The 17,256-nt window shown below is 40.2% G+C and overlaps 1 protein-coding gene across 1 annotated transcript in view; it reads right to left on the bottom strand.

Annotated features, from left to right (window-relative positions):
• Window positions 1-338: 338 nt before the first annotated feature.
• The window catches only part of PELI2 (pellino E3 ubiquitin protein ligase family member 2), a 184,336-nt gene continuing 167,418 nt past the window's right edge, over window positions 339-17,256 (bottom strand). The window contains exons 4-6 of the mRNA XM_035260598.3: window positions 13,605-13,802; window positions 11,813-12,001; window positions 339-5,053 (exon numbers count right to left, since the gene is read on the bottom strand). Coding sequence (XP_035116489.1) covers window positions 4,487-5,053; window positions 11,813-12,001; window positions 13,605-13,802 — 954 coding nt within the window. The 3' untranslated portion in view covers window positions 339-4,486. The remainder of the gene's footprint in view (window positions 5,054-11,812; window positions 12,002-13,604; window positions 13,803-17,256) is intronic.

The following is a 17,256-nucleotide window of genomic DNA, read 5'->3' as shown; positions in this document are numbered from 1 at the left end:
GGGATAGCCTGGGGAGAAATGCCAAATGTGGGTGAAGGGGAGGAAGGCAGCAAAACACACTGCCATGTGTGTACCTATGCAACTGTCTTGCATGTTCTGCACATGTACCCAAAACCTAAAATGCAATAAAAAAGAAAAAAAAAATTAATTAAAAAATGTAGGGGATTTTCAGAATCTAGATTTAAATTTGTGCAGAATATAAAATAATAAATTCAGCAGTTTGAGATTAACTTGGAAGTTAGAGAAGTGAAAAACAGCAATTCTACTTGTATCAACTTCCTAATGAATGTCCTGATAAACTCGGTGACAACCAGAGTCTGAAGACAATGACTCACAAACAGACTGAAATCCATTTAATAGTTTTTGAAGATTTTTTCCTGTAAAATGGCTTGTATTTCCACAGGTACAATAGTGAAGAAATAAACTTTTCAATTTGACATGAAATATAAAACAACAATTTTACAAATATATTCATAAAATTTAACTGCTCATAACACAATACGTGGTAAATGTGACCATCCCCTTAACTTCTAGACTATTTAATACAGAGACGCAATCTGTCATCTCAGCTAAAAAGAAACATTTCCTTTCATCGAGTTTATTTGTTCAGAAACATGTTAGAAACTGTCAAGTACAACTGGAAAATATTTTCCTTACCTTCCTCTAGGGATTCTTTATGAGGGCAAAAACTTATTTGAAAGGATGTAAGTTTTACTAAAAAGAAAATACTGAACCTTTTTTTGTGTTACTGCTTCAGTGATGCTTGCATTCTTTTAAAAAGATTGTGAAGTTGTCTCATTGGCCTTTGAGTGATAAAGAAATGGTAACAGAGCTGTGCTTTTTCAGCACAGAAGGAGAAGCATCATACCCTAAGCCACAAAGGCTAAACTACTGGAATAGAAGATTGACAGTAAAGGGATGGAGCTGGATTTGGCATAAAATCAAAGTCCTGTGGTTTGTCTATCAGAAATTCCACTGTTATGAGGCAAGACTGCAAGAAGATAGCTAGTTTTTACCCAGCATTAACAATGGTGTAATCACACACCTTTTCAAACACATCTAAGGAACAGAATGACTTTAATAAAGAAAACAAGTGGAGCAAAACCATACAACTGTGGGCAACAATTCTATGACCTGCATTACCCTTCAATTAAGCAGAAAACTCTCCAAAGTGCCCACACAATACTGAGCTCCCAAATAACAGGCTTGAGTTTTTCCATGGAAAAAAAAAAAAAAAGACATTGAAGCTTTATGAAGAAGAGTTCTCCTCAACCTTCCCAATACAGTATATGTAATAACTTAAAATAATTTCCTTATTGGTGCTGGAAAATAAATTCTACTACAATCATGTTTATGCCAGTTTCTGGCATATTTCTGCATCCAGATTCATTAGTCTCCTTAATGGAGCCCATCATGTTTCCAATGGCTTTCTCCTTTCTTTAAACCCTAACCCTGAAATTCTATAACCAGTTATATCACGTGGCTTCCCTGAGGCACAAAGGTACCAAAGTCTATAATTAACTATCGAGGAATGATAAATATGCTCTCTATTTATATTAACAGATTTTAATTCTTTTGGGCCACAGTTGGGGAAAAAAAAATCCAGAAACCTTAATACTTACTCTGCACGGTGAACTGTAGCCCTTTTTGCTAAAAGCTGAACCAAATAAAGGAAATATTGAGAGTTGCAGCATGCATGACCCGGCAGCACCGATTATTAATAAAAAATTCCAGACTAGAAAAATACTCAGAGCTGTACTCCATCCACTCTGAATCATTTTTTTTTGTAGTAAATGACATAAACAACTGCAAAATATTTCTATGGGAATACATCACTGGGGCTTTTACTTCTGGAAAGCTACTTGCAAAAGGCATTAGAGTCAGGCCAGGACAACAAATTGTTCTGCAATTTCCTTACCTGTACACATGGGGGAGTGGGGCTAGTCCTTTAAAGTGATGGCAAGCAACACATAAAAAAAGAAGTGACCTTGGAGACATTACTTTTCTGAACTGTATTTCTCTACCTTGGTGAGTTAGAGAGTTCTTTATTCTCACAAACTCGACTCTGAAAAAAAAATTTAAAGGGGTCTTCCTACAAGTGGCCATGAAGAGCCTGGCATCCTTTCTACTGACTTGCCACCTCTCTGCAGTTCCTTAGGCAGGGTGGGCGGGACCTCACTTTGGAAGCCAAAGGAAAAGATGTGGAGCCTATGGAAGGCGGCTCACTGTTACCCCTTCTAAGAGCTGGGAAATTATTACCCAAATTTCAGCTTACATTTAAGCTGAATGATGGCATGTGTCCAACTTGGAAGGTGACTTCATTTTAGGGGATATGTCACATTGCAGAATGAATAGACTTAAGAACTTGAAATGGGAAATTATGATACACCTAACTCTAGAAAAATATCTTTTTTCTTGGTAGGTAAAATCTGGCCTTTCTGGATGCAAGACCATTTGGCTTACAAGATGCTTTTAGGGCATCAAGAATGCTTCAGCCACTTTCTAGGCATATACCAGGAAAAGGGAATGAGTGCCTCCTTTGTCATTCTTTGGAGCACAAAGAATTACAGGCTGAAAAGACATACTCTATCAGTGAAAGCGAATCATCAGAGACTCTGGCTAAATCAAAGGGCATTCAATATATTATTCTAGGCAAGTCCATTTTTTCCTTTCATTTTCTGTCTGCAGGCAGAGTAAGCTATGCCAAATAGAGCAAGCTATCCATAAGAGGACTGTTGTCAGATTTTCACATCATTTAAAATTTACCCAAACAAAACCAGAACCAAAAATGCCTCATCCTACACAATGATCTCTCTTGAAAAATAAAGCTATTTTAAAACTGAGAGGCTGAACTTTAAACATATTACATCAAAGTAAGCAGCAGCAATCAAGAGTAATATATCGTATCACTTTCAGAGGGTATTCAATCAAATAGGTTAGAACCACTGAAAATAGGCAAACTATGAAAAAACCAATTCAAGTATGGATATAGTACATTAGAATCATATAAATTATGTATATTTACAAAGGTTAAAAAAAATCACCCAAATCTGCAATGGTCAAATTAAGAGAGCATTAGTTTAAATAAATACTTACTCCAGGTGGCAGGGTTTTATTTTATGTCAGCCAGCTCTAACCAGTCTGATGTCCTAAACGATCTTTACACTCTGGGAGCAGTGACACAACTGGTGCCAAGCATCCAAGAATTATTAATCCAAATAAAATGAAGGTAACAGAGGAATGGTGGAGCTCATATGAAATTCTGATTTAATTATTCCTCGGCAATTTAAATGGGATCATTTGCTCTCTCAAAATTGGGAATTTTGAATTATCACTGCAGATGTACCACTTGGTGTCATGTATATCTAATGATCCCATTTAAACTGAGTTTGATTTGCAAACATTTTCAAAACTTACATGGCTCCTTAAGCTGCAAGGGAAGGTGACAGATGGTGAAAAGGGAGTGCACAAAAATGACTGTATCACTGGGATTGGTTGCTTTCAGGCTCACAGAATTTGGCTTTCTTAACAAAAAAAGAGAAAAACCCCAAGCCTATAAAACCCCAAGTGGTTTAAAAAAAGTCAAAGCTTATTTTTAATCATTCTTAAATCTTCAACAATTCAGTCAGCAAATAAATGTGGTCATGTAGTACCCAGACCATGTCTACTACTGTAATTACTCTCAGTTAATGAGTTTTTAAGAGCTGATATATTTTAATCAACCAACAGTCTGGCTGTGCAAGATGAGTATCAGGGGCAAATCATATTAGGCAGAAGTAACAAAAAGAAGGCTAAAAGTTATGGAAAATTCTTTGAGAAGTGCCATGTATTTGATGAATGAGTACCTAAAGTAAATTCAGCTGAAGTTAAAAAAAAAAGCCTATAAGATATAAGTATTCTCTCCACCAACAAGTCAGAAAAATAAATCTGGGAGAAGCCCCAGATTTCAAAACCACCTGTGCCCAAGGCCTTCCGTCCACCAGTCACACTGTACAGAGCTGCACCTCTGGTGTCTGGTCAGCTTTGAGCCATGATTAAGTATTTCTAAACACCGTGTGCCCTTCCGGTAACACCTATACCACACTGCACTGAAGGCTGAACTTCATGAGCCCATAACTTTTGAATAAATCTCTTCTACATCTGTAAAATATGATTTAAAGTCTTATCCAAGATTACAAAAAGCAAACTTGGTTAAAAACCCAAGGTTAAAAATAAAAGCATGGCATTTCAAATCCAATTATTACAAAGATATTAGATGGTTTAATCAAGCAGACTTCAATGACGATGCTGCTTTTCTGAGCATGCAAAACACCACTAGTATGTGTTACACTCCTGCCATGTTTCATCATCATGTGTCTCCTCTCTCTATTCCCAGCCCCAGTCACCCTCCCTTAATAAACAGCATTACAAAAAGGTAAAATCTAGAGTTAGTGGCAAAATCTTCACAGTAACCTGTTAATAAAGTCATAGATGGCTGTCAAGGGTGTCAGTCAACTGGACCTTGGAAAATTAATTTGATGCAGTTTTGCTCCCCAACCAGCTGCGTAGCACAGAAAGGGCAAGCAGCGTGAAATGCATGAGTTCCATGAGGCAACGGGATCTGAGACCAATATTTTGCAGACTTTTCCGAGCACACGTGTCCACAGGGAGTGAAAGCATGAGTTGGCGGTCCTGCATCTACGTAAAATCCCGCCTCACAGCCAAGCCAGAGAGGCACGTAGGGGCCCACAGTCCTGCACATGGGACACTCCCTCTCATTGGCCTCCGCGTCGCTCCGATGGCCCCAGTTGTGGTACCCGTGCACGTGGCCACAGCTGAGATAAGCCCAGGGCTGCTTCTCCTCCACGACTTCTTTCCTGTTGATGCTGGGGAAGGCCAGGGTATTGAGACCCACGGGACACTGCGGCCGGGCGGCGTTAATCTCCTGCCGGAGGGCTTCTATGTGCTTCTGAGTTGGAGTATGAAAAAGGCCATCTGCTGTTCTCCAGAGGAGAGTGGCCCCACACAGGTCAATGAGGGAGCCGTCCTGCAGGACATTGGTCTCACTTTCCACCTACAACAAGTTTGAGACACATGCCTTTCAAAAGTAAAATCAAACAAATCACTCCAACATTCTTTCCTCTCAAAACAAGCAAAAAAATCTCTGAAGATAACACAGGGAGGCAATGTATCTCACAAAAACAGAACAGAGGAGTAACCTATCCTCCCCGAGCCTCCATTTCCTCATCTGATCGCTGAATATAATACATATATGTCACATATACAAAGCCCTGAGCACAGTATGTATACCTAACTTTACATGTTCAATTACTGCAGTAGTTATTTTAATGAACTTCATAAATCTCCTAAGATTTTCTTTTTAACTCCTGAAGTCAGTCATATAATGACTTACTGACCCCATAGGACGAGATGTCCTACCAGTCCATCCAGTGAAGACTCATCCTCATCTCAAACACAGCCAATCCGGAAGACCTTGCTGGGGGTCTGCAATCATTACGGCAGAGGTCTGCAATAATTACAGTGGAGTCCAGAGCACTCCTGGTGATCCTTAGCTTCCTCCACCTTGAATCTTGAAAGGTTTAAAGCTGAACAGTTCAACATGAGTCTTCATTTTTAGAAGGAAGCTGTGCTATGCACTAAGTGCTTCCAAGACTGATTAACAGCAGACAAGCAGGAGCTAGGCATGGTCAGCAAGAATTGGACCACTGCCTCCATGTGCCAGATCTAAGCCTTGGGGGGTACCAAAGGCCAATAAAACCTCTTCCCCCTCCTGCTGAGACTTACTCATCAGTAGTGGAAGGCAGACATGCCCAGAGCTCGGAGTGCATGAAGGCCCGTAAAGTGCTGTGCAAGGCTACAACGCTACAAGCAGCCAGGAGGGTGGACTCTGGGCTTGAACCCTGGCACTCTCTCTTATTAGCTGTATGATGCTGGGCAGGTTAAACTCCCCATGCCTCAGTTTCCCCTTGTTAAAATTTAGAAAAGGTGGTTGTGTTAGATAATTAAATGCAAAGAGTTCTTAGAGAACAATGTCTGGTATGCAGTAAACACTATGTAAATACCAGCTACTATTACTTTGAGGATGACAGATGGTCAGAAATGGTTTCTGAAAGGTTTTTCTTTAACAGAGGTTTGAGAAAGATGTCAGGCTTCAGGAGGGAGGATAGCAGGAAGGCACAGCAGCAGAAGGGATGAGAGACCAATTGGCATATGCACCAAGGGAGCAACAGGGAGTTCAATGGGGTTGTGTGGCCAGGCTCAACAAGGATGGATGCAGTTCCCGGCACTAGGTGGGCAGGAGAAGAGACCCAGGCGGGAGAGGGAGGCTGGAGTCCATGCTCAGAGGGAGTCAGTGGGAGGGTTAGGTACCTCTGCAAGAACTGATTTACCTTTTAAAAAGGTCACTTCTAGAACCCTGGAGGGTGGGTTGGAGGGGTGAGAGGCAGCTGGTGCTCTCTCTGGGTAGAGAGGATGAGTACACCTCAACAAACAGAGTCTCAGTGGCAACAGACAAGCGGCACAGGGACTAGACAGAAAGAAATTCCACTTGATGGCACACAGCTCTTGGTCTGAGCAAGAGTCTATTATGTGTCTGGTTGAGTAGAACAGTGCTTTCCACAGACAGAGAAACACAGAGAAACAGCAGATGAGGGAGCAACCCCTGATTTTACCACTCAGTAGCTCTGTGGTCTTGAGTCAATGATTTAACCTCTCTGTTTCTGGCTTCCATTTCCATTAAACTGGAATACTGCTATTACATGTCTTACAGAATTGTTGTAAGAACTAAATAAGTGCAAGACCAAAAGACAGGCAAGTTCAGTTCTGGGTGTGCTGAATGTAGGGGATGTGCAGAGCATCGGCGGTGGAAATGCCTATAAGGCACATGTGATGCAGGCGGGAGATGAATCAGGCTTGCAGAAACCTATCTGGGATGTTACTGGCACCTAGGTGAAGCTGTGGGAATGGATGACACTGCCCAGGCAGGGTCCCAGGGAGGGCAGAGAGGACTGAGGACAGAGACAGGGCCTGGGGTGGAGGAAAAGAACCCTATAAGGAAAAAAGGAAGAGGTATGGGAAGCACCAGACATTTTGTCCATCTTTGGTCCAAAGGACTTTGTGGCTCTCTGCTGCCCTTGGGGTACAGCCCAAGCTTCTTAACACACATAAAAGGTCATTCCCAATGCGGCCACTTGACTTCTGCTGTAGCTCTATCCTTTCTAACTGTACACCAGGACTGGCTGCAGTCAGCTGCAAGGAGCTGGAGTCCATGAACGCACCACCGTGGACCAACCAGAGGCAGGTGCAAGAGCAACCTCTGCCTATAATACTCCACCTCGGCATGCCCTGCTTCAGCTGGAGCCCTGGGCTGGCAAACTCCTACTTGTCATCCAGGTCTCACCTGATGTTACTTTGCCCTGGACATTTTTCTTGGCATGAAGAAATCACCCTTTCCAAATATTAGTTGTTAGAAAAAGTTAAGGGCTCAACAAAATGATAAATCTTAATACTGTTTAAGACACACACTGTGACTCCTTTCTAACAGCCTGAAGTTTGCTGATGCTCCCTCCCCACCCCACCACCTATACCAAGCATCCAGTCTCCTTTCCTCTAACGGGTGTTGTGAGACTGCCGTTGCTGACCACAGGCAATTTTCAGGGGAGGCCTCATCACAGGATGAAGCTGTGTCTAAGAGGATCACCCTGATGTGCTAAGAAGCTGAGGTGCGGTGGTGGCTTAGCCTCTGGCTGTGGAACAGTCCCCTTTCCTCCTGCAGGGCAGTTCTTGGTAAACAACAGTCTTCCTATAAATCTTGGGTGTATGGTCTTTGATATTTCACGTACCCTTGACTCCCACATCTGGGGTAGGTGTTCCACAGAGGGAAAGTACCTTTGGTACCTTCTCATGACTGTGCTCATCATACAGTATCTGCTGATCTGCGGCCTAGTCTGTGACCTCCTCTGGACCATGCAATTCGAGGCCAGAGCCTGGGCTGGTGTTCTCTGCCATATCCCCAGTTTGCAACCCCTGCTTAGTAATAACCACCAGCCAGTTACAGAGCATGACATAGCACTCTTCCAATCCTTTCCAGCTACTGAATTTATTTAGTTCTCACAACTATCATATTAGATGCGGATTCTTATTCCAATTTAGGAGATATGGAAGCCAGGTGCAGAGAGGTTAAGTCATTGATTCAAGACCATAGAACTAAACGATGAAACTAGGACTTGAACCTGGTGGCCTGATTTAGCAATCATTAGTAGGCATGAATTCAAATTTTATGCCTTAAATTCTACCACAAAAGAAAAGCTATGGGCCAGGCGAGGCAGCTCATGCCTACAATCCCAGCACTTTGGGAGGGCAAGGTGGGTGGATCATTAGGTCAGGAGATCGAGATCATCTGAGCAGGCACAGGAATTGACAGTATTGTGGAAGTAAGAGACATTTATTTGGTGTCTACGATGGCAACTAATGTACCCTACGTAGCAACTATCTAAGCACAGGGTAGTGAATTCAGTGCCCCACCCACCACTTCTTACTAGCAAGTGACTTAATCTTTTTTAAAGCCCAGGTTTCCTCATCTGTAGATGGGCACAATAACAACACTGACATCACAGGTTATTTTCAGCAACACGGGAAAGACAATTAATGTAAAGCACCTGGTAGAGCCTGAACAGTTACTCTATGGTTATTTTTATAATTTTTACCTAAAATTGGGTATGCGATCAACTTAACTGAATTTAATTTTATACAAAGCCAGTTTAGTTTAATAAAATACCTCATATATAATTTAATTAAATACTCAAGGGCCTCCTAGAGTAATACTGTAAATGTTACCGTATGTTATCATCAACTAGATGAAGTAGGGTGCAATCCAAACTCCATTCACCTATTTATTCAGGGGGTTAAAGGCCTGAAATGACATTTCTCCCACATGTAATTAATTCTGTTGATTAGTACAAAGTACTGAGGTTCCCTCATTTGCTATAATGATGAAAAACAATGGTGATTTCTTGTTACACACACATTAGTATACTGATTCATATCAAATGCTGAGTATGGTATCAATACATAATCTTCCACCTGTACTAGCTCTACAACGTGACTACTACTGTTTTAACAAGTATTTTAGACTTTCAGCAGATCACTTTATTTCCGTATTTCTGTATTATACTGCAAATGACAAGTACTGCCAGAGACCATCCCCAAAATCTAATTTACAGATAAACATAATTTATATCAAATGCCACCAGCAACGTGTACAGGACCAATGAGTCATGAATTGAAACAGAAGCTCAAAGAGTCAGTAAGCTTTCTTTGAAGACAGACAAACACTGTTCTCCAGAGGTTCACAGGAGGAGACTGCAGGAAGGATTTATCTGTTCAGTTTCCCATGAGCCCAAGATCAGACAGATGGAAGCCTTTGTAATTGGCCAGCTTCATCAGATGCTATCAAATAGGACAGCACAATTTTATGTAGTTCTAAGTGTTGTTTACAGGGACTAACTTCAAAAATACCCTGTATATTTAATACAACCAATTAATACAAGCCAATTTCAGAGTTCTTTCTTTTTGGTAGCACCGTAAAATTCTCTGGCATACATAGCAGTGTGAGCCAGGTTGGCACAGTTACCTAAGGGGATGAGAAACTCATGCCATGATTTGCCCTCCCAGTCAAATATGCTTCCTACGGACACCAGAGTATGCTTTATAGTCACCCAGGAGGCAAATGCCCAGATGTAAACCATCCCCAGATCCATAAGACACGGCACCCAGTAGTATTAGATGTCCAGACTCTCCATCGGGGAGACCTGAGTCTGAATCCCACTGGCTGCCACTTCTAACTCTGTGACACCGGGCAGTCTTTAACTTCAAGCCACAGCGTCTTTATCCATGAAATGGGGATGACTCTACTTCCCTTAGAGGGCTGCTGTGCAGATTAAGTGAGCTGATGTCGGAAATGTTAATGTAGTACCTGCATCAGCAACCATTTACTGACTTCTTACTCTTGCTGTTATAATGATGAATAGCCAGTTTGGCCAAGCTAGGTCAGTTTTGTATAAAACTATCCAGTGATCAGAAACAAAAGGTTATTTAGAAAAATTCCTGTCACATTTGCTTCTCTGTTTACAATTTCTTGAAAACATTTATACAAAATTCATTGAAATTGCACGATTTTCCTTAGAAAATGCTTCTCATATTTATTTCAGCCATATGCATTGTAAAATGCAGAAGCTGTGCCTATAGCTGAAAAATGGTGTAAAATAGAAATAAAAATAACCATTCCCTTCCAGTAAAGAACAGCAAATCAGGGTAGCAAAACAGCTCCCAGCTTCTATATCTATCTATCTATCTATCTATCTATCTATCTATCTATCTATCTATCTATCTGGTTTTAGTTTTTCTTTATAGCTCCCAACTTCTTTTTCCATCTTAGACATCTTTGGTGATGATCCTTCTCTCTGAAAAGTGCTAGGTCAAATCCTCTACTCCTTATACATTTTGCTCTGTGGGAGTTTTGAAAAACTCCTTCTTTTCTAGCTTCTAGAAAAAGACATTTTTTCTCCTTCATTCTAGCTTCTACCTAACAAATTAAGCAAAAGTACAGGAATGGATAGTTTAGTAAAAATCTTTCAGCGGCTATGCCACATGGCTATAGCAAGATCAGAAACCCAAAGTTCTACATTTAAGGTACTATAATTATTCTCCAAGGAAGAATGGGTTTAAAAAACTGCTTTAGGGCATGGGGATAAGTGGTGATATTTATAGGAAAATATTAACATGCCAGGTCAATGTAGTATATAAATTATTTCAAGTGAAAAGTTCTAACTATGATTTTGGTGGACAATATAGAGAATTCTGCATTAATATATAAGAATTCAAGGGGAAAACCAGCTGACTTAACTATTTCTTAGTTGCAGAAGGTCTAGTAAATAATTCTTTTTTTTTGTTGTTTTGTGTTTTGAGACTGAGTCTCACTCTTGACACCAGACTGTAGTGAAGTGGTGCGATCTTGGCTCACTGCAACCTCTGCCTCTCAGGTTCAAGCGATTCTCCTGCCTCAGCATCCTGAGTAGCTAGGACTATAGGCATGTGCCGCCACATTCAGCTAATTTTTTTATTTTTAGTAGAGATGAGGTTTCACTCACCATGTTGGCCATGATGGTCTCAATCTCTTGACCTGTGATCTGCCAGCCTCAGCCTCCCAAAGTGCTTGGGATTACAGGCGTAAGCAACTGCATCTGGCATAATTCATTTTTTGTTTTTTTGAGATGGAGTCTTGCTCTGTTGCCCAGGCTAAAGTGCAGTGGCACGATCTTGGCTCACCACAACCTTCACCTCCAGGTTCAAGCAATTCTCCTGCCTCAGCCTCCTGAAAAGCTGGGACTACAGGTGTGCACCAACATGCCCAGCTAATTATAAATAATTCTCTAATTCATAATTTTTACTAATTGTTTTTGGACTACTCAAATGTTTTCCAAATCAATAAAGTTTTACACTAAAAATAAGTTTATTTTCCTTAAAGTGAATTTAAGTAGATTTTTGTGGTGAGGTCTATAATAAAAGATAATGCTCTTAAGGTGGTAAGGAGCAAAAGGCAACTTACTCCCACTATGGGAAAAGTTGGGCCATTGAAGAAAATAAGGCCCTTTCCCTCTTGCTTTCAGGTGCCTGTGGAATTCTGCTTCTCCTGGGTTATGGTACACAGTGCTTGGACCCGTACAAAGGTTCTGAACCTCAGGGGAGGGAAAACGACAGCCTCTGTGTTAGGCTTGTGTTGTGTGGAACATTTTCCAGAGTGAAGTGCACTCACCAGCTTTCCTCGTTGCTGGGCCGACCTGGTTTCTCGCAAGGTGTACACATCTCCACAGACGGAGATCTCGCGCCAGACCCCAGGCTGGGACTCCTCGGTGAAGCCCCCTCGTGGATGCATCACCAGGACGCCATTCGTAGTGAGCCCATCCATGTGGCCGTCAGGGTTTTTCCACTTTGCTGCCTTTTCCTGGAGAGTACAAGGCAGAACACAAAAAGCAGGCTAAGATGACATTCAAATGGAAAGGATTCTGGAATTTCTTTAATTCATTGCGTAGAGGCAGAGGGAAGGAAGGTGATGAATTTGCATTTTCTATTTAAAGCTTATAATCACACAAGGATAAAATATGCAATTATTTTGGCAATATAAAAGTGTTGAAACAGATGAATGATTTATCACTGGACACATATGATAGTTCTCAAGAGCTTGCAAAAAACTGATGGCTGGGCTCCTCCCTCTGATTCTTTTTACACTCCCCACAACCCCATGTGATTCCAGGAATCTGGTGTGCTTTCTCTTTTCAGTTATATTTGGGCCATGCTCTTATTCTGCTACCCAAAAGTGCTTTCTATGTACTCATTGTCAGGATAGAGAAGTAAGGATAGTCATAAAGAAACATTTTTTATTAAAGGCAGAAAATTCAAAACATGTGAAGCCAACAAGTCGGGGCCATTATGTTTTCCCAACAATCAGTGTTTATCTTCTCAAAGATGATGGCACATGTAGCTTGACATGATGACAGGACACTCTTGGGTGCCTGTGCCACAGCTCTTCCCCTCAGCTTTCTTGGTGACAGAGCTCAGCTACTGTTCACGAGGCTGAGGGGAGGGAAATCCTGATGAAGCCAACATGACACTCGTAGCCCTCTTCCCAATGGCTGGTTTACAGGTGGGCATAGAACATGTCTGGGCTCTGATTGATGACACATATCTTCTGGGAAGCTTCCGTAAAAGGCATCTGTGCTCTAAGAAGAGACAAGGAAGAAACAGTGCTTCTGCCACCCTATTCTCTGGTTGGAAGTTGTCACGTGGCAGGGGACATGTGGAAGTGCAGGAGTCAGCTGTCACCCAGAAGAAGACTTCTCATGAAGAGGCTGGTGCGCCATGGGAGGCAGAAGGCAAGACAGAGAGAACCTGGGGCCCTGGATGTCACAGAACCACTGAACCACCAACCCTGGAGCTGGCCTTCTTCAGCAATTCTTATGTGGCACAGTACATTTTCATTGTTTTTAGACCATTTTGAGTGGGTTCTTTTTTCCCTACAAAAATATCCTAATTCAAAAGGGAACTAGGGTAAACCTGGATATTCACTAAAACTTCTGGGGTTCATTTACAAGGAAACCCTATGAGGACAGGGATTTAAGTCTGTTTTATTCTCTGTAATCCCACATCTAAAACACCCAGTATAAAACATAGCAAACATTCAATAAAACATTTTTGAATGAATGAATCACTAACATTTTCCTCTGAGCCCTAATGATCTAAATTTGGCCATTTATTTCTCTCTCTGAAATAAACCTATAACTGCCATAAATGCTTTATGGACAATGTTCTACGCATACTTAAAAACTTACTGTAAATATTACAATATAAAAAAATATAATGAACAAGTAATGGTTATTAATGTTCAGATTTTTAATGACAGTTTCTCAAACTGGCCACCTGAAAACTAAAATCTGCAAAACCTCATTAGAGGCAACATATAAAGCCAATTTTTTTTGCTCCAACTAAATGTTCCATATCATAATTATAAGCATTTTTCGGGAAATCACGTACTTCTTGACAGTACTTACTCCAAGGAATATGTTTTTGGAAGAGTCAAATCCAGCGGCAAATATCCGTGCTGTGTAAGGCTCATTCCTGTCACACACGATCCTGCAGGCAAACCTGGATATGGTGCTCTGTGTGATCTGGGCTTCATCCGTGTTCTGGCTGCCAGAAATCGTATCTGTGACAACGAAGTCGATAGGGCTTTCTGTTGATCTGCCCACCTAAATGAATCAAATGTGCTCGTGATTCACTTGGAAAATAGCATGGTGCTGTATTTTACCCACATGGAAAAGGCATTCAGGATCCCTTCAACATTCACTATCTTTGTTCTGAGCATCAGAATTTAATGCAAGATTTTCATTTGTGCTCCTTTTCCTATTTAACTAGGGAAGATATTAGGGAAACCAACCATTTTATATATATATATATATGTATATTTTTATATATATATATATGTATATTGTATAAATATGTATATATATTTAATTTTATTGTATTGTGGTAAGAACACAATATGAGATCTATCCTCTGAAATATCTGAGCACACAATGCAGCCATTGTTGATCTCAGGCACAGTGATGCTCAGCACATCTCCAGAACTTATTCATCTTGCTTAACTCACTTTATGCCACTCTTTAGTTCATTAAAGTATTGAGAAAAAGCTCAATTAAGAGGACAACAGATCTTTCAGCACTCATCAGATTTTATCTCTTGGATCCAGGAAGCAATATTATTTTCGCAGCATTTTTTTCCCTATCTCTGGGTTTAAAAAGGAAGATTTTAAATAAACAAGGAACTCTTGCCTCCCACTTTCTTGCCCAGTTCCACAGAATGGTTTCCCTTGTTAGGTAAATCCAACATGACTCACAGCACTGAGCAAGAACAGCCCTAATCCAGACACAGAGATAAATGTCCATTAACACTGCTCAGCATGAATGAGAAGGCTATCAAGCCAGCCCAAAGTCTGGGATGCAGTCAAAGGAAAGATTTCAAAAGCTGCTCTTAGCATTTCAACTTTGGATTTTTAAAAAACTCTCTTGGGGAAGTCTAAACAATTGTCAATAATATTATATTGGCTAATCTTTCTTTGTAAAGATTGACATGCTGCCAGAAAGAATATATTTCTTTTTTTTTTTTTGAGACGGAGTCTTACTCTGTCGCCAGGCTGGAGTGCAGTGGTGCAATCTCGGCTCACCGCAACCTCCGCCTGGGTTCAAGCGATTCTTCCGCCTCAGCCTCCTGAGTAGCTGGGACCACAGGCGCGTGCCACCATGCCCGGCTAAGTTTTGTATTTTTAGTAGAGACAGGGTTTCACCATGGCCAGGATGATCTTGATCTCTTGACATCGTGATCTGCCCGCCTCGGCCTCCCAAAATGCTGAGATTACAGGCGTGAGCCACCGCGTCCAGCCCAAAGAATTTATTTCATTAGAAAGACGGAACAAAGTTCTAACAAAGCATCGAACAAAGGTTTAACAAAGCTTGTCCTATTCAGTAAATTCAAATAAGACAGCTATTACTCTCTCCTGTGAACTGGGAAAACTATTTGTTTATAAATATGGAAATCCTCAAGATGGAATATTTAAAAATTTTTGTAATGTTGGTTTATAAATCTCTAACTGGAAAACAGTGCTAAATGTTTTATGTGCCAAAGGAACTTCTTAGGTTAAAAATCACTTATAGGTAAATGAATACTTTCTCCCTAAATACGATATTAATGTTATCTTCCAACAATTCTAACTTTGACTCTGAAGCTGTCAATGGGAGGAATGCAGGGCCCTGAGATGTATGCATATAAAGCTCCCAAAAGTCATTTCCAAGGTATTTTTATTCTGGTCTCAAAGTTCTATCTACAAACTAGGCAATGTAAGACATTTTCATCTAAATGAATAAAGTGGAAAAAAAAAATCTTACATCACTTAGCTCAGCTTGCTTCCTGGAACAATAAATTTCTTTTCTAAATCTCATATATACATTCTCATGTACAGACTATCTCTCTAAAACCAACAGACAATAGACATCTATTTTCTCTTGTTTTTTATAACCTTTAATTTCTTGTCCTAATGAAATGTGCCTGGAATGAACTAAACTGCTGGTTTCTCTGAAACTTAACAACTTGAACGGATGCATATTGCCTAGATACATGCATTTCAGGTTTAGGAAACACATAACTTGTTAAAAAATGCAATGTAAAATCTAAATTAGACATATTATAAAATCATCTCATATAATTCATCCTTCTCAAGTTGCAAAATCTTTTCTCTACTAGATTCATTTAAAAACTGGGTAACTTGGAAACTCTACTGATTCAGAATGCTTTAATTTTGTTAAACATTTTTAAAAAAGAAAATTAGAAAAGTAATGAAGACTTACTGCAAACTGTTTAACAAATACAGAAAAGTATAAAGGTAAAAACAAAGCCTACTTCAAACTTAGGGGCGAACCCATCCTGAGCTTCTATTCCAATGAAGTTTAGGAGTAAAATGTGATAAATTCTAAAATTCCCCAGTCATCTCACCAAACCTGGAGCCTCACAGCAACAATCATCGTCTCAAGATTTGTCCATCTCAATGGAAGAGGGCAATGACTTTTCAAACTCTTTGTTATAAGTTCAAAGCCAAAACCACCCCGCTAGTTTGAATGTTTCATAACTGTTCCTTCTTGTGTAGAGAAATTACTCTTTCCTAGAAGGGCTACATTCTGAGTTTAGCCAAATGGATTAAATTAATGTCTTAATGAAATAATTAAAATCGACTGTAAAACAGGAAGTTTTATTCTAACTGGATCACACTGCTAGGATCAATGATTTTAAGTCATGACACTTACTTTGACTGGTCATACATACGATTTGTTTATCAATCAGTTTGCTTCCACTTAAATCTAACCTTTAGAGTGCTGGTAAAATTTCATACTTTATGACACAAACCTCATGTTGCCTTTTCCAGGAAAAAAAAATACTACCTCACTTTCCTGCTGAAAAATCACTCAATGTGGAAAACTTTCAGCCTGTTCTTTCTTTTGACTACTGGATCAACTCTACATCATTTTAAAGGCAATCATGCACATAAGCCAAGATGCTTCTGAATTTCATTTGATATTCATATAGCACACAAGCCAGGATGCTTCTGAATTTCAGCTGATATTCACAGACTGGTGACAATCATATAACTAGCTACAATAAGAACTTTGCTCCATTCAGTATGTTGAATCTTATATATGTAAGAAAAGTGTCAGTCTGCCTGGATGTCAGGTGAAGCCAGGACAGGTAAGATGGTATCAAAGCATCTAGAAGGGCTTCCCCTTTTTCTCTTCTCTGCCAACCAACTCCTATACATTTCCCTGCAGCTGCATCTATAACTTTATTTTCTGACTCCCCTCCTAGGATAAGGATGAAATATTGTTGCTCCTTTCCATTGACACTTGGTATTCCAATATTCTCCCTTTCCCAAGGATTTTGCTCCTAATATTATCTCCTCTTTCCTGAGTCACCAATTTCTCCTTTTATACTGGATCATGTCATCAGCTCTCACAAACATTCTAGAGCTTCTCAAACTCTGTGGTTAAAGGACCCGCACTGTTGTTGTTTTAAATTTTAACCCATCACTAATGCCTTTTAAACATACGATAAAAATGAGTGCTTGAAAGATAATCATGAACTTCGATGTTTTGGCAATGC

The sequence above is a fragment of the Callithrix jacchus genome, chromosome 8, assembly GCF_049354715.1.
Source record: "Callithrix jacchus isolate 240 chromosome 8, calJac240_pri, whole genome shotgun sequence".
NCBI classification, from domain to species: domain Eukaryota; kingdom Metazoa; phylum Chordata; class Mammalia; order Primates; family Cebidae; genus Callithrix; species Callithrix jacchus.
Note: the sequence above shows the minus strand (reverse complement) of the source record. Positions and strands in the feature narration are given on the sequence as shown.